Source organism: Leopardus geoffroyi, chromosome C1, assembly GCF_018350155.1.
Source record: "Leopardus geoffroyi isolate Oge1 chromosome C1, O.geoffroyi_Oge1_pat1.0, whole genome shotgun sequence".
NCBI classification, from domain to species: domain Eukaryota; kingdom Metazoa; phylum Chordata; class Mammalia; order Carnivora; family Felidae; genus Leopardus; species Leopardus geoffroyi.
Window position 1 is genome coordinate 17,459,590 of NC_059328.1, and position 18,056 is coordinate 17,477,645.

Genomic DNA, 18,056 nt, shown 5'->3' on the forward strand with positions numbered 1-18,056 from the left:
CCTGCGCTCCTGCACTGGCTAAGCTGCAAAGTCTGGGGCCAGCCCCCAGTCTACCCCTGCCCCTGGTGTGACCTTGTTCAGTCTCCTTTCCTCCCAGGCTGACTCCTCAACTCTCATCTGGAGTCTGGAATGAAGGGGTTGGGCGGGATGCGGAAGGCTCCTGCCAGCTCTGACATTTATTATTTCAGGGTCCCTCGGCCTCTTGCTGTTTTCCTTCCTGCGCTGCTGGAGCCCATGACCAGCCGTGGGCCCCCTCAGTTGGGCCCCTGCAGATGTCTCCCCAGCCAGGGAAGCTGCTAGGCCTCACTGGCTGCCCCTTGCAGGGTGTTGGGAAGTGGGGAGGGGGGGTTGCAGGAAGGGAGCCGCACCCTCGACGTAAGCTGAGGCCCCTGAAAACCCCAAGTTTCCTGGCTGGGATTTTCCTCGGGAGACTGCTCGGCAGTGATGAGCTAAGAGATCAAGAACTCTGCCGGACCGACCGCCTTAGATTCCCGTCTGGCTCCTGGCTCCAAGCCCTGAATTCCACCCAACTCTGCGGACAGCCTGGCCTGCCCTCCTGGATAGAGGAGGAGAGGGTCCCCTGCCTCCCATTTTCTGGGTTCCCTTACTGGCCTGGATGAATCCCTCCCTGTGCCCGACTGGATGTCCGTCACTAATCCCGTAAACCCCAGTCCTACCCAGCTCTGCACTGTCCTCAACACGCCAGGCTGTTCCCAGCCGCCAGGCCTCTGCTCATGCTGTTCCAGCCGCCTGGAGAGTCCCCCACCCCCAATTCATTCTATCGAGTAAACACTTAGTCCTTCCTGACTCCACTTACAGGTCACCACCTCCCTACCTCGACAGAACCGGCCCTTCCAGAACGCATCCCTCCTGCCTTTATGCCACGCTATGCCCACTACACGTGTTTATCAGGACATTCATGGCCCTTATGTACCACGCACATCTGACTTCCCTATGGGGCTCAAAACTCTATAAAAGGGCAGGGACTGGCTCATCTGCCTTTGCATCCACAGCACCCAGCACAGGACCCGGCACATGAGTAGCAACAAACGTTTGTGGAAAGAATGAATGAGTGAATGAGTGACTATTAGCAAGGCCCTATGGGAATGCAGAAAAAGCAGCAGGGGTTAAGGACTCCAGCTTTTACATCACACTGTTCTGAGGTCCAAATTCTGTTTCCAATAAGTCTTAGCCGTGTGACCTAGAGCAAGTGACTTAGTTTCTCAGAGCCTCTATTTCTCCATCTGTCAGATGGGATAAGAAGAGCATCTATTTCACAGGATTGAATGCAGTCAGGCATTCCAGCACCTAGCCCAGCACCCTGCATATAGGGAGGGCTGCAGGGTAGCTATCTGACCCAGCGAACACCTTCTCTGTGCTCCTGGGCCCTGTGACCCAAATCCCCAGGCTGGCCAGGGGAGTCTCCTGCAGCACTTAAAAAATAAGGGTACCAGGGGCGCCTGGGCAGCTCAGTCCGTTAAGCATCCGGCTTCTGATTTCAGCTCAGGTCTCGATCTCACAGTTGGTAGGTTCGAGCCCCGCATCAGGCTCTGTGCTGACAGCAGAAGCCTGCTTGGGATTCTCTTCTCCCTCTCTCTCTCTTTGCCCCTCCCCTGCTCGCTCTCTCTCTCTCTCTCTCTCTCTCTCTCAAAATCAATAAACCTAAAACAAAAGAAGGGTACCAGAGCCTCACTTCAGAACTGTTAAATCAGAGTCAGGCATGACCCGTGGAGTAAGAGGTCAAGCACTCCCAAGTGCCAAGTCCAAATCCTGGCTTTGCCACTTACTGCTAGTAGAGTTACCAGACTCAGCAAACATACAGGACATGCAGTTATATTTGAATTTCAGATAATCAGTGAATAACTTTTTAGCATAAGTGTGTCCCAGATATTGCGTGGGGATCCTGTATGTTATTTGGCAATCCTGTTTACTAAGCTATTTCCTCTCTGTGCCTTTGTTTCCTTATGGGGATTACACAAATTATACACGGGAAATGCTTATAGCACTGCCTGGTGTCTGTTTCTATTTCCATAACTTTTAAAGCAACCCAGATGACACAGAAGAACCTTGCAAACATTACGCTGAAAGAAGCCAGACACGGGGCCGTATGTTGTAGGATTCCACTGATATAGAGAGAGAGAGCACGAGTAAGGGAGGAGCAGAGAGCGAGAGAGGATCCGAAGCGGGCTCCGTGCTGACAGCAGAGAGCCTGAACTCAACAAACCTCGAGATCATGACCTGAGCCGAACTCAGAAACTTAACCAACCGAGCCACCCAGGTGTCCCAACCTGAGTGCTTTAAAATGGTTCATATGGTGAATTTCATCTCGACTTCAAGAGATCTACCTTGGGGCGCCTGGGTGGCTCAGTCGGTTGAGCGTCCGACTTCGGCTCAGGTCATGGTCTCACGGTTCGTGGGTTCGAGCCCCGCGTCGGGCTCTGTGCTGACATACAGCCTGGAGCCTACTTCGGATTCTGTGTGTGTCTCTCTCTCCCCCTCCGCTGCTCACGGTCTGCCTCTCTCTCTCAAAAATAAATAAATGTTAAAAAAAATTAAAAACAAAAGATTTTAAAAATATCTACCTAAAAGCAACCCAGGTTGTAATGTACAGTTAGGACTGAGACTCAGGTAGGCTCTCAATAAACATTTCATGATGAAATGAACGGATGGGAGACAGCAAAGGGCAGAGCTAAGGGGAGAACCTGCCTTGTCCAGAACTGGGCTCAGCTCTTTATTCCTGGACACCTGCAGGGGACGTGAGATTCCTCTTTTTATCCTGGTGTCAGGACAGCACAATTTTAACACTCACTCATAGTAATGGCTTCCCCCCTGTTGCTATGATCCCATTTTCTCCATGTGGTTCCTGATCTCCTTAGCTATCCTATGGGTAGGTGATATTGTGTTTTTAGTAAAAGAGAATTTTCAAAGGTTAAGTATCTGTTATGTGCCCGGGATATGCTAGATGCTTTATATGTAATCTCCTCAAAGAACCCCACAAGATAGTTATTACCATGCATGATTTACAGAGGGGGAAACTGAGATTCAGAAAGGTTAATTCATTTGCCTGAGGTCACACAACCAACAGGAATTCAAACCCAGGATTGTCTGACCTCAGTCACTGGACTCTCTCCATAGACCTCAGCCACATCTCTGTAGGCCGTGGGTTGTCAGTCATCCTTTCATGGGTGTAAGTCCTTCTCCTTTCCAGACGGGGCCCTTGTCTTGTCATCTCCATGCCCCTAGAACCTGCCATCCCGCCTGTGCTCACAGCAGGTGTTGGATAAGTTCAATAACCTTAAGTGGGCAGGTCACAGCTTACCACAACGGTTTTTGCCCACTGCTCATCAGTCTCCCGGGGAATTTCTGAACTGCTCACTTGCCCAGGCCCCACCCCCCGGGAGGAGATTTTCATAAAGTACATCTGGGTAGAGGGGCGCCTGGGTGGCTCAGTCGGTTAAGCGGCCGACTTCGGCTCAGGTCATGATTTCGCGGTCCGTGAGTTTGAGCCCCGCGTCGGGCTCTGTGCTGACAGCTCAGAGCCTGGAGCCTGTTTCAGATTCTGTGTCTCCCTCTCTCTGACCCTCCCCCGTTCATGCTCTGTCTCTCTCTGTCTCAAAAATAAATAAACATTAAAAAAAAAATTAAAAAAAAAAAGTACATCTGGGTAGAGGCTACAGCATCCAAAGTTCTTAAAAGCTCAGTTAAAGTCAAAAGCCAGCTGAGTTAGAGAACCTTTAGCGGCTGTTCCCAGCTCAGCCTCCTATACCCTCCACTGCGAGGCCCCGTCCCTGACCCCGGCGAGGCACAGGCACAGTGTTCCCATGGTAGAGGGAGCCCAGGGCCCTACCTCTGAGTCTGGGGCATTCACTGTGCCTCCACGGGCCTCACTGCCTCAGGTGCTCTGAGCCCAGGCACTAGGCCCATCAAAAGGATTTTCTAGCCAGGCACCTGAGTGGCTTAGTTGGTTATGCGTCCGACTCCAGCTCAGGTCATGATCTTGTGGTTCCATGTGTTCGAGCCCTACATTGGGCTCTCTGCTGCTGGCGTGGAGCCCATTTCGAATCCTCTGTCTCCTTCTCTGCCCTTCCCCCGCTTGCACACACATGCTCTCTCTCTCTCAAAAATAAATAAGCGTTTGGGGCGCCTGGGTGGCTCAGTCGGTTAAGCATCCGACTTCGGCTCAGGTCACGATCTCGCGGTCCATGAGTTCGAGCCCCGCGTCGGGCTCTGGGCTGACGGCTCAGAGCCTGGAACCTGCTTCCGATTCTGTGTCTCCCTCTCTCTCTGCCCCTCCCCCGTTCATGCTCTGTCTCTCTCTGTCTCAAAAATAAATAAAACCTTAAAAAAAAATTAAAAATAAATAAATAAATAAATAAATAAGCGTTTAAGAAGTTAAGGAAAAAAAAAAGGATCTTCTAGCAACAATGCCTGTCTGAGGTCTAGACTACCAAGTTGCCTTCGGGAAAAGCATTTTCCTTCTGCCATGATCTGCGGTTCCAGTTTCTGTCCTCAAACCTACTCGTGTCACCTCAGTGGCCAAAAACAGCTGAACACCAGGCAAGGAAGTGAACACTGAAGACCGAAATTTAGAGAGGGGAGGAGACTCCACAAAGCTGGGCGTGAGGCTGACACCCCGGGAAAGACCTTCTGCTCTTGTGCAGAGGCAGATACCGAAAGAGGTTGGGTTCAGGTGGGGTTCAACCAAGAGGTTGGGTTCCAAGCCCATCCTGAAAGACCCTCTGGACGCAGGTCCCTAGCCATCATCCCATGGCTCTGTTCCCCAGCTCAGGAGAACTTCTCATCTGCCCCCTCCTCAAATCAGTCCACGCCAGCGTCGAGGTGAAAACAGCACTAATCCTGTTTGGAACCTGTTCATCAACAACCTCGGTGTTGCTAACCTTGGGTTGCATCTGCCATTTTCTTATTTTGCCTCTGGACATCTAGGCAGCGTCTGACTGAGCTGAGCATTGGTCCCTCCTTGAAATCTTCCTTTCCTGGCTTCTGGGGCACTGAGTTCCCTCCTTCCCCCACTGGCAGTTCCTTTTCAGCCCCCTTCGTTAACTACTCTTCCCCTCCCAATCTCTGGGCCTTGGAGCTCCCCAGAGCTTGGACCTGGGCCCTCTTCATCCCTCTCTGTGGGTGACTTTATCCACTGCTCAGCTTTAAACACCAGCGAATGTAACGTATGCATATGTGGTCCGTGGACTGCCTGTGTGAGCATCTCCTGGGGTGCTGGTTAAAATGCAGATTCCCAGGCACCCTCCTGCGTGCTTGGCAAACCTGCCGAGGGCATTTGCCAGGTTTTTGCCAGTGAGGCATCTGAATTTCCTTCCTCCACCTAAAAAACGACTTGCTGTGCAAGTCTTGGTAGAGCTTGCGTCCTACAAAAGCTGACCGGATGAAATTCTTGCTTTTCCAGACTCCCTTGCAGCTAGGGTACAGGTGTATGAGTTAGTCTTGGCCAAGCAGGCACTAGGATCCCAATCAGGAGGAGAGAGAGGAAGATCCGCGCTTATGCTGGTGGCAACAGCAACAAAGGAGCCCCGTCTCCAGGGACAGTGGCAGTAACAAGCTGTGGCACTTCGCGCATGGCAACAGTGTCCTCGCCAAACTGGCCCATTGGAATGATTTTGGCGGAGAGCCTGCCTGCCGCCTCACCCCAGTTCTCCAGCTTCCCAGAAATTCTGCGAACCACTGAGCATTCCCTTTCAGGGAACTCCTTTTTTATGTGAATCAGCTCAGGTTGGTTTCTGTTACTTGCAATAAGAAGCCTAAGAAAGACACAGCTACTGAATTGGACCCTCTGGGAATGGTATCGGGTGATTCTCACATAGATGCAAGCTTGAAACTCGCTCTCTCAACCCTGACAATCTCCAGTGTGTATTTCCAGCCTACTCCTTTCATCTCCAAACTCGTATATCTAAAACGCCTTCTTGACAAACAGAATTCCTGACTTTCCCCCCAAAACAGTTTCTCTCCCAGAGCTCCCTTTCCTAGGAAAAAGTAAATGGCACTCTTCCATTGGGAATCTGGGAACCTTTCTTTTTTTATTTTTTTTTCTATTTTTCTTAATGTTTATTCGTTTTTGAGAGAGAGAGAGAGCGCGCGAGCAGGGGAGGGTCAGAGAGAGAGAGAGACACAGAATCTGAAGCAGGTTCCAGGCTCTGAGCTGTCAGCACAGAGCCCAGTGTGGGGCTCGAACTCACGAACCGTGAGATCATGCCCTGAGCCAAAGCCAGATGCTCAACTGACTGAGCCACCCAGGCACCCCGGGAACCTTTCTTGACCACCCCCTACACGCACTCCATCAGCAAATCTTGGTGTTACTACTTATAAAATACTTCTAAAATCTGTCCACTTTTTTCCTCCACCAATCGTGACACTATCCACACCGCCGTCATCTCTTCCCCAAACAGCCGCAACAGCCTCCTTGGGTCTTCCCATGCTCCCCCCAGTCTAGTCTCTACACAGCAGCTGATATGATCTTTCTAGAACAGAAATTGGATCATGCTGCTGGCCTGCAAAAGAGATAAAATCCACACTTGCTATCGGGGCCTACAAGCTTGAGTATGATCTAGCCCCTGCCTGCCTTCCCAGACCCATCTGGTCTTGCCCTTCCCATCTGCCCATCGCTATGCTTCTACCCTCTGACCTCCTTCAGTGTCACAGATACTTTAGGCTCCTTCCTGCCTCAGGGCCTTTGCTTAAGCTCTTCCCTCCATCTGGAGCACCCTCACACCACTATTCTCTATTAATGCTCCTTTTTAGTTTTCTTCTTTGACTTATTTGTTAGCCAACCAATATTTTCTGAGCACCTACTATGGTGTTATGGTAAATACTAGGGGTATAGTGGTGAGATTAAATTCTATTCTCATGGAAGTCAAAATCTAGTGAGAAACCAGATTTTATTTTTTTATTAAAAAAATGTAATGTTTGTTTATTTTGAGAGAAAGAGAGAGAGAGAGAGAGACAGTGTGAGTGGGGGAAGGGCAGAGAGAGAGGGAGAGAGAGAATCCCAAGCAGGCTTCACGCTGTCAGCACAGAGCCTGATGTGGGGCTTGAACTCGTGAAACTGTGAGATCATGACCTGAGCCAAGATCAGAGTTGGACACTTAACCAACTGAGCCACCCAGGTGCCCCAAGAAACCAAATTTTAATAAATGATTATACAAATAAATACAAAATATACCTATGAGGTGTGCTGCAAAGGAGAGAGATCCAGTGCTATCAGGAGAATTGAGCTTGAATAAAAGCAGAGAAACAAATTAGGAGGCCACTGCAGCACGCCAGGGGAGAGGAGGCGGTGGTCTGGACTAGGGTGGGGATGTAGGGAAGTGGGTGGGCTCCAGAGATGCTTATGGAACTTGTGATCCTTGGTGATGAAGGATGTATGTGGAGGTACAAGGTTTCTGGCTGGCGCAACAGAATACAGGGAGGTACCACTCACAGAGGAGGGGATACCGGAAGGGCCAGCCTAGGGGGAAAGTCACGAGTGTGGTTTTGGACATCCTGAGATGTCTAAGTGAAACAGCCCAGTGGGCACCTGAACATGAGGGTCTGGGCTGGATATACAGATGTGTGAGTCGCCTAAAGATGAGAGAGGGCTGAAGCCATGGATGTGGATGAGATGGGCTAGGGAGGGGCTAGGACCTCGGACCAAACCTCGAGGAAGGCCTTGACCAGGAGGATGAGCCGTCATGCCACTTATCACAACGTGCAATTATTTATTTGTTTGTTAATCCGTTGACTACCTGTCTTCCCCAGAAGACCGTAAGCTCAACAGGGCAAAGACCTACATCTCTTTTCATAAGCAACGTGTCTACCCAGTGCCTAATACGGGGCCCACGATGGAGCAGTCCCCAGGTACTTCACTGGCCGCTGTGTCCCTCAGCAGGGCTGGCCTCGTCCATTCCCTGGACAACATGATTGGGTCCATTGGTCGCCACTGTCCAACAAAAAGCCCAAGTGACGAACTGGCGTTCACGGCCTTCTGAGTCATGCTACACCCTTTAGCCCTCCGTCTTTTTAAGTCCACTAAACCTGAGCTTTCCAAACTGGGGTTCATCTGCCCCTGGATAACCAAGTAGGCAGAAAACAAGATGAGCACAGTGCCTCTCCCTGGATCTTCGATTGTGCCAAACGAAGCACCATTGCCATGGATACATGGGGGGTGGGGACTCTCCAGGCTCTGCCCCTCTTCTCTGAGAAGTGTTCCTTCCGCAGTACAAGTCTCTGTAGACACGCATACACGGCCTGAGTCTATCTTCCCATGACCTCTGCTGATGAAACCGGGGGTGGAAACCCACTTCTAGAACCAATCCAGAAGCTGAGCTGGGCCGTCAAGCTCTCCACCAGGAACGGGGAAGTGGGACACAAGACTGGCTTGGTTACCTTCAGAGGTTGGACCACTGAGGTCACATGGGTGTGGGGGCTGAAGCCACCTGTCTTCCCCAGAAGAGTGTGTGATACCCTTCGGGGCCTGTGTGATGACAAGTGAGCAAAAGCAGTGTTCAGATGTGCAGAAAGAAAGAGAGGCAAGAGAACCAAAATGATGTTCTGACAGCTTCCCGGCCTCCAGTGAGGCCCTGGCGAGGTCCACGTTTACTTACACCTCTTCAGTCCCTGAGGCACCTCTGAGCCCTTAAAACAAATTTTCCTTCAACAGAAACAGCTTGAGAGGCCTTATGTTTCCTGCAAACAAACAATCGCTAAGATTGCATAATTTTAATTATTTTTTGTCAAACAAATAAAGACACGTGATGGAGCACCATGTAAAAGTCACAAGGGTATTAAGAATCAGCAATGAGGGGGCTTCTGGGTGGCTCAGTCGATTGAGTGTACAACTTGGTTTCAGCTCAGGTCATGATCCCAGGGTCGTGGGATCGAGCCCCGCTTCGGGCTCTGCACTGATCATGGCGCCTGCTTAAGACTCTCTTTCTCTTTCTCTCTCTCTCTCTCTCTCTCTCCCTCTCTCTCCCCTGCCCCATCCTCTCACTCTCTCTCTCAAATAAATAAAATGAAAAAAAAATTAAAAGGAAAAAAAAGAATCAGCAATGTTCTTTCTAGAACAAGATTCCAAAAAAGCAAAAGTCACAAAGGAAAAGACAGATCTGACTCCAATAAAACTGAAAACTATGTAATATGAGACATGATACTTGGAACCTGCTTCAGATTCTGTGTCTCCCTCTCTCTCCCCCACTCACGCTCTCCCTCTCTCTCTCTCAAAAAAAAACAAAAAACAAAACAAAACAAAAGACATGATACTAATTGAGGTAAACATTCCTCGTAACCACCATCCCCTTACAATAATGTGTTTTCTCTGAGGACATACGTTGAGAAGCACACACATTTCCACAGCAATTACCTCCGGGGAGGGTATAAGGAGTGTGAGGCGTGGTCAGAGGTGACTTTTGCCTTTTTTGTTATCTTTTTAAATTTTTTAATTAAAAATGATTATGTTCTTATAACACTATATATTAACTATACTGGAATTAAAATTTTTAACTTCATAAAAATGATGTCCTTTGTGCAATTGAAACTCCCTTAACCTTCAAATAAACATATGAAACACAAGTCTTGGCAGATCTATTTGCGGAAGACTGCTTTATCCAAGATCTAATAGGAAAAATAAGTTCACTAGTAGTTTGAGATGCACAATATAGCATGAATTCTCAGCACTGGTCAAAACAGTTTACTTGGTTTCTGAATATGCTTTCTTTCCACCAGTCTCCAAATTCACTCACTTATGCTCTCCACTGAACGATGGAGTTCTTCCATCCTTCAAGACCCATCTGGAAGTCACCTCCTCCAGGAAGCTCTCCCTGACGACACCAGTCCTCACTATTCTCTCGCCCCCCACCCCACTGGCCTCTCTGTACCTTTCTCTGGGCATTCAGGATAGACTCCTGGGATTCCTACTGATCTCCCTAAGATAGGCTACATCTCCCCAATCAGCCAGCAAACCAGGGTAGCATCTTTATGTCCCTGGTGCCTAGCCCAGAGATGGCACGGGGAACTGGACAGAGAACAGACTCAGAGTCAGACAGACCCACTATGTGACACGAGACAACTGCCTTAACCTTCTCGGGCCCACTTTCACCTGTGGTATTGTGACCACCAATAAGATGATGGCGGTAAAGGGGCCCCGAACAGGAAAGAAGTGGTTGACAGAATGATCATCTGTCTTAACACTCCCTCACATTTGTATAGTGTTTCACAATTAAAAACAAAAAACTTTTGGGGCGCCGGGGTGGCTCAGTCGGTTGAGCATCTGACTTCAGCTCAGGTCATGATCTAACGGTTCATGAGTTCAAGCCCTGTATCGGGCTCACTACGGTCAGCGCAGAGCTCACTTTGGATCCTCTGTCCCCCTCTCTCTCTGCCCCGCTCCTGCTCGAGCTCTCTCTCTCAAAAAGAAATGAACGTTAAAAAACAAAAGAAAACTTTAACAACCTAGAGAGGTAAACAAGGAGGGATTATTAACCTACTTTAAGGGTGGGATAACTGAGGCTCAGAGAAGTTACATAGGGAGAACAGGCAGTTGGGCTTTAGAAGGAAATAGAATCGGAGCAGGGGTTAGAATATTTGGGTGCCAACGCCAATTCTTTCATTATCCAGATATGGGAGCTTAGACGAGTCTCTTGTACTCTCTGGACATCAGTTTCCCCAACTTCAATGAGAGTTCCTAGGTGATTTCTATCTTAAAGGGTTGCTCAATGCTGACATTCCAGTTTTCCATGGCCTGCCCAGGGTCCTTACTAGTTGGACTGCAAAAAAAGGGGCTGCAAGTCTCAGGAAAGAGTCTCCAGTTACTCCCAGGAAACCAGCGGGGACTGGAAGCCTTGCTTTAAGAATCTGTTGCATTTTAATTCAGCCAAAGGGAACCTCAAGCCTGGGTGTGAGTTAGTCATGCCCAGGATGGGGGTAGGGGTGGAATGGGGGGGGGGGGGATGGAGTGGAGGGTGGAGGTGGGCAGATGCCCGCATCAAACTGCATGTAACTATAAACACGAATGCAAAATCAAACAGGAAACCTCAGCAGAGTCCAATCCAAAGGTCAGATTCTAACCTTTTTGGACACCGAAATGCTGAAGAGAAAAGCTGTGTTTGGGTGCCCCAGCCTTCCTGCTGCAAAAACAAATGCTTGCAGGAAACCAATTTGACAATAAATTATATAGTTAAAAAATAATAATAAATAAATAAATAATAAAAACACACAAACAAAAAATGCTTGCATGCATCAAACCAAAGTCCTGAAGGCAAAGGAGGCCAGATTTTTGTCCGGCCTGAACCGGGGCAAAGCTGAGCTCTGACCAGAGCCCATTACAGCCTCCAGACCCCTTCCAAGAGTTCCCCACCCCCCATGACCTCCGGCCCAGCACACACAAGTGCTGACACACACCGAGCCAGGCAAGGCCAGATGCACAGGGATAAATGGGCATTTCTGTCCCTGGAGAAAGGTTCATAGTACAGCCCCTTCTCCTGCTCCAGCTCAGATTTAACATTTTAATGAAGAACCCAGAGAGGGGGGAGAGCTGTGAAAGCCCTAAGGGTACCAATGGCACTTAAGTCTTCCAAGTCTTGACACGGGAGTCTGTGAAGACAAACTTCAGGAAGGTCTCTCCCCTCGAGATGACAGTTTCCCTGTGAACCTCCCAGAAAAACAGAATGCACATTCATAGGCAGTGGACTCTAAGTTACTGGTTCTGCCCAAGGAAAGAAGCCAAAAAGTCACTGGCTTCTTAATTAAAGCCTGTGACCCTACTAGGTACAGAGCACTAGGTGAGGCTCTGCGAGAGAAATGAGGACAAAAGGGACCCAGTCACTGTCTAAAAAGGTCCATCAATTAACCTGATAGCCATTCCATTCATCAAGACGCATGCTTTATACACACTGACTCATGTAATACCAGAGCCCTGTGAGGTAAACATTATTATCCCATTTTATAGATGCCAAAAGTGAGGCTCAAAGAGATCAGGTCACATACCCAAGCTCGCACATACCCAAGCTCGCTGGGAAACTGCAGGGCCAGAATTTGCAAGTCTGCCTCCTGCAAAATCAATGCCCTTTCCACAATCCTCTATCACCCCTGCAAAGAGATGCACGCAGATTCTGGGATAGGAGTTCAGCCTGCCAGGGAGAGGAGGAGAAGGAGATATTCCTCAAGACATTGGCCCAGGGTATTATGAACTATTGAGCTTTGTATCTGCCACACAGTAGGTGCTCAATACTCTTAAGGTGAAGGATGGGAGATGAGAGCCCCTGCTGAGGTCCAAAATGCCATCCAGTTTGGGGCATCCTCTGAAAGGGAACTGCAAAACTACATTATTCTCCCTTGGCCCAAAGCCACAGGGTGTCTGCCCTAGAATAGTCCCTGCAGAGGAGGCCCAGGAAAGTGCAGCAAGCAGGTCCAGAAAGAGGAAGGAACTCCAGAAGGACGGGAATGGGGTGGGGCAGCCTGCAAGGGCGAAAGAAAAGGCCTGGGACGCGTTGCTGGGAAAGACAAAGAGGAAAGGGGAGGGGAGGGGAGACTACAAACTTGCCAACGGCCTGGCCAAGGTGAACCCCGGCTCCTGGCGCCTTCTCATTCGCATTCATTCCACAAGCGCCGGCCAAATCTCAGAACCAGCAGCCAGGAGGAGGTGGCCTCCCTGCAGCCGGGGAGAAGTTCAGGACTGAGGCGGGAAGGCCTCTTTCCCAGAAGGGGAGTGACTGGGGGAACAAATCTGTGGGGCTCCAAAGATGAAAACGCAAACAGATGCAGTGAGGCGCTGAGCAAACACGAGACGGGACCGACCAACAAGAGCACTGGGGTTATGACCCTGACCTGTGAAGTCCTTCGTCGAGTTGAACTCAAGCCCCCCCCACCACCACCACCACAAACGGTCCCTCGGGCCCTCCCGCGGACTCCACGGGGAGGGCGCAGATGTTTGAGATGCACTCGATTCTCACAGATCTAGAGAGGGGTCAGGTTTCCGGGGAGGGGTAAGGGCCATCGAAGCGCCGGTCACGCCGGTGAAGGTCAAGGAGAGGCCCTGCCGGGACCCCCGACCCCGCCCGCCCAGGGCCCCCCTCACCTCCTCCCGCGCCAGTGCAGCCCCCCGGCACCGGAGCATCTTGGCGGTAAAGGCGGCGGCCCCGGCCGGGGAACTGAGGTCCTCCGCGGTGACGGCCAAGAACTCCGCAACGCTGAGCTGCTCGGGCATGGCGGGCGCGGGGTGGGGGCGCCGGGACTGCCGAAGCGGGGCGCGGGGGGCGCTCGCTGCACCGCGCTGGGCCGACCTCACAGCCAGCCGCGAGCACCGTCGGGGCCTCCGCACGCCCCGCCCCCTCCGCGCCGCCCCGCCCCGCCCCGCCCCCGACTGCCTCCGACCGGCACCGCCGGTTCGCCTCGCGTCCTGGGAGCCCGGAGCTTCCCCACCCCGCCCGCCTTTCGGCTCCGCCCCCGGCCTTCCAGCCTCTCCCCACCGACCTTAACCAGGACAGCGCGGCCCTAGCCCCTCGCTGGGCTCCCCAGCCCCTACCCCGGCCCCTCACTAGCCTCCCCAATCCCTCCCCCAGGCCTCCTAGATCCAGAGCTCCGCCCCTGGCTCACTGCCCCGCCCCTGGCCCCTGGGCGGGCTCCACAGCCCCGCCTCCAGGCCTATTAGCCCTAGAGCTCCGCCTCTAGCCGGGCTCCCTAGCCCCTCCCCCAGGCCTCACAGCCCCTGAGAGCTCGGTTCCTGACTCACTGCCCCGCCCCCGGCCCCCCGTCGGGCTCCCCAGCCCCGCCTCCAGGCCGCCTGGCCCAGGAGCTCCGCCCCTTGCCCGGCTCCTCGGCCCCGCCCCCAGGCCACCCAGGCCGATAGCTCCGCCCCTAACTCACTAACCCCGCCCCAGCCTCCCTGGAAGCTCAGCCGCATCTGTCTCCCGGCCCCTCTGCAGCTACTCCCCCTTTCATCCCTCCCTTGGGCCTCCCAAGTTGCCTCCCTCCCACCCCCTCCGCGCCCCCCGCTTCGTGAGCCTTTCGTCTACCTCTCCTCTCCTATGGGTTCGTTCCCAGCCCCCTTGACCTCGCCCCTTCAGCCTTACCCCGACTCAGGCCCCCACCTCTCCCCCCAGGCCCACCCGGTCTCGGCGCCCCCCTTCCGCTCCCTATTGCACCATCCCTCCCTTGCTTCGCACACTCAGCTCTCAGCCTCGGCTCTGAGCCGCACCTCCCCCTCCCCCTCCCTTGGCTTTTGGCCCCTGCGGAGTCTGTGTGGCTCGGTCCCTTTGGGTAGCTGTGTGATTTGGGGGAAAGTACATTCCTTCTTGGAACCTCAGTTTCCTTGTCTGCAAGGTGAGAAGCCTGCTGCCCACTTAACGGTGATGTTGCGAGGAAAGAGCCTAACCCTCGCGTGTACCCAGTAAGCGCTCTGCAACACGCTCCCCCTTTCCCGATCCTCTCGCTGCACCCTCATTCTTCCTGGGCTCAGTATGGTGCCTTCCACTCCGGAACCCAGCTCACTGTCCTGACCAGGCTGAAGACTGCCACTCCTCCCCCACTATTAACCCTTGCCTGTTAGAAACCATCTATGTCCTTGGGTGGATGAGAGATGAGGTTCAGAAATCTACTTAGGTTTCGTTCTGGAGCCTGAAGTCCTATGGAAAAGATTTCTTCAGTTAAAAAATCGGGGAAGCAATATTGGCTTTGGAATTTGATAGATCTAAGTTCCAATCCTGGTGCTGCTGTTGACCAGCTGTGTGCAGCTGAGCAAATGGCTTGCTTCTCTAAACCTGAATTTTCTACTCTTCAAATGGTCTAATGATATTTTACTCCACAAGGCGAGTGAAAGTATTACATGCTTTACCTGGGGGGAGGGGGGACTACAAAGATATACACTAAGATATTACCTGCTGAGGACATTATGAGTAATTTTTCTTCTTTGGCTAATCTGTATATCCTAACTTTTCTGTAAGGAGCATATGCTACTTGCCTAATAGAATTTAAAGTTGAAACAATGTGTACAGTCTGGTGGAGGAGATAGGACAAATATGCTGTGAAATACAACTCTTATTCACCCCCAGTCACCTTTCAACTCACTCCAGTCAGTTTTCAGCCAGAACTCCTACAGAGTTATTTCAAGGTCAACTAGGATCTCTCTCTTAAAATGCAACAGGCCCTTTTCTTAACTTCTAGGAGCATTTTGTACTGTTAGCCACGCTGTCCTTCTTGGAACACTTTTTTCTTTTGAATTCTGAGACAATTATTTTCCATGGTGGTCTTTCTCCCTCTCTGGCTGTTCCATCTCAGGGCCCTTTCTAAGATGGTCTTCCTCTGCATGTATCTTAACTGCTGGGATCTTTGGGAGCTCTCTGCTAGACCCTTTGTTCTTCTCACTCTACCCAGGCTTCCTGGACACTTTTGTCCATCCCTGCCAGCTTCCTTCATACCATTAATGTTGACGCCTTCTGTGTTAGTTTCCTATTGCTGCTGCTGTAACAAATCGTTGCAAACAACACACATTTATTCTCTTACAGTTCAGGAGGTCAAAACTCTGAAATGAGTTTCGTTGCGCTGAAACCAAAGTACAGCAAGGCCGCACTCCCTCCGGAGGCTCTAGGTGGGCATCCATTTCTTTGCGTTTCCCAGTTTCTAGAACTGCGTTTCTCATATCCTTTGGCCTCTAGCGGACTTCCTCCATCTTCAAGGGCATCTTGTCTCTGTGTCATATCCTATTGCTTTCTTTTCTATGGTCAGATCTCCCTCAGTCTCCATTTTATAAACACAATTGTGATTATATCTAGGTCCCGTCCAGATAATCCAGGATAATTTCTCCAGCTCAGGATTGTTAAATTAATCACGTCTGCAAAATTCCTTCTGGCATAGGAGATAACATTTACAGGTTCCAGGAATTAGGACCTGGATATCTTTGGGGGCTATTGTTGAGCCCACCACATCTTCCAAGGCTCTCTCTCCACGTTGGACCCTTTTCTGGCTTAAGATCTATGTGTCCAACTGCCTATGGGATGGTTTCACATGCTTATATCACAGGCAGACTTCTCAAACTCTACATGTCTAAAACTGAACTTGCCATCTTGTAACCTGCCCTCAGATCTGGCTTCTTCTCTGTCCCTGTCTTAGTGGAAGGTACCACCATGCACCCCCTCGGGGTCATCCTCCCCGTCTCCTTCCACCAATTTCCACTCAATCAAGTCTTATCACTGCCTCGTAATGTCTCACACATGTGGCCACCTTCTCTGGGCTAACCCCAGTCCAGTCCATACCACCTCTTATCTCCTCACGGGTCTGCCTGCCCCCAGTCTTACAGGTCTGATCTGATACTGCCCTGCTTAGAGCTCTTCAATGGTCCCATTGCTGTCTGGATGAAGTCCAGCTTTTTTTTTTTTTTTTTTTGCATGGCTAGCTGCTCCTGCCTTATCTCTCACCACCCCATCCCTGATATGATCTGAGCCCTCTTGATATTCTTCCTGCTGACCCATAACACCCCCTGACCTCCTTTCAACTGCCCAAATTCAATGTCACTTCCTTCAGGAAGCCTTCCCCAATGTCCTTCTAGGCACCCCTACAGACCCTGGTATCCCCTGCTACAGCAGTTCTCACTGTGGACTATAACCACCTGTTTGCTGATCTGGGCCTCTGGCCTACCTATTTATTTATCCAGAACTTACTATGTACCGGTCACAATGCCAAGGACTATACAAGTAATAGTTAACTCAATACTCCCAACAACCCAGTGAGGCAGGTAACATTATTCTTGCTGTCTCTGTGTTACAGGTGGGAAAGCTAAAGCTTAGAGAGGTTAATTGGTATAAAATCAGAATGAACAAGTAATAGAACCAAGATTCCAACCCAACCCAGGTCTGCATGAGTTTGTTTTTTGTGTTGTTTTATTATTAATCACCAAACTATGTTACCTAACTTGAAAACGTTGCCTCTTGGGGGTGCTTGGGTGGCTCAGTCGATTAAGCGCCCGACTCTTGGTTTTGACTCAGGTCATGATCTCATGATTGGTCAGATGGAGCCCTACATGGGGCTCCATGCCGACAGCATGGAGCCTGCTGGGGTTGGTCTCTCTCCCTCTCTCTCTGTCCCTCCCATGCTCATGTGCTCTCTCGCTCTCTCTCAAAATAAATAAATAAAACTTAAAAATATACGACAGAATACTGTCGTAATATCTTTCAGGCTAACAAATTCCTTCCTGATTTGTGAAGCAACTACTTCAAATGTCAAATCCTCTATCAGATATGCAAACTGAGAGACACGTGCTACTATGGTGGCCCCCTTTCTGAAGCATAAGTTTTATTTCAAGACTTTGGGGGGGCGCCTGGGTGGCGCAGTGGGTTAAGCGTCCGACTTCACCCGGGTCACGATCTCGCGGTCCGTGAGTTCGAGCCCCGCATCGAGCTCTGGGCTGATGGCTCAGAGCCTGGAGCCTGTTTCCGATTCTGTGTCTCCCTCTCTCTCTGCCCCTCCCCCGTTCATGCTCTGTCTCTCTCTGTCCCAAAAATAAATAAACGTTGAAAAAAAAAAATTAAAAAAAAAAAAAAAAGACTTTGGGGAGAAAACGAAATAACAAACATTAAGTAAATTACAGTATTTGGGGGGAAATAAGACAAACCCAGGGCTGTGTCAGCATAAATTACACAATTGGGGGGAATTTCCAGAGAAAACATGTGCCTTCAAGGAAATTTCCAGTTGCTTCAAGTTGTTTATCAGACCACCCTACATAAACACTCACTTTACTAGGACTATTCAAGGGAAGCGTTTGAGGCACACTCCTTATGAAATAGCTGTCTCAAGGTTCCTGGACCGGCCTGTGCAAATCTGACTCTCCGGAATTTACTCGTTCACTCAACATTCATCAAGCAATTCTAGGTATATTCCTGAGTGGAAAATGAGGAATGGGGAAGCTGTGGCTACAATGATGGGCAAGATATGGAGCAGTTCTCAAGGAACTTGTACTCAAATAATCAGAAGATGCAACTTATAAAGGCCCTTGAAGAGGTGCTCTGAGAATTAGGGGTGGGGGAGGGGAAAAGAGAGACTTTCCACGTGTGGCTCAGGGAAGCTGG

The 18,056-nt window shown here is 50.5% G+C and overlaps 1 protein-coding gene across 1 annotated transcript in view; it reads right to left on the reverse strand.

The window, feature by feature from the left end:
- ASAP3 (ArfGAP with SH3 domain, ankyrin repeat and PH domain 3) overlaps window positions 1–13,486 on the reverse strand; it is a 49,163-nt gene extending 35,677 nt beyond the window's left edge. Inside the window, 1 exon segment of the mRNA XM_045476105.1 lies at window positions 13,076–13,486. Coding sequence (XP_045332061.1) covers window positions 13,076–13,204 — 129 coding nt within the window. The 5' untranslated portion in view covers window positions 13,205–13,486.
- Window positions 13,487–18,056: the final 4,570 nt, after the last annotated feature.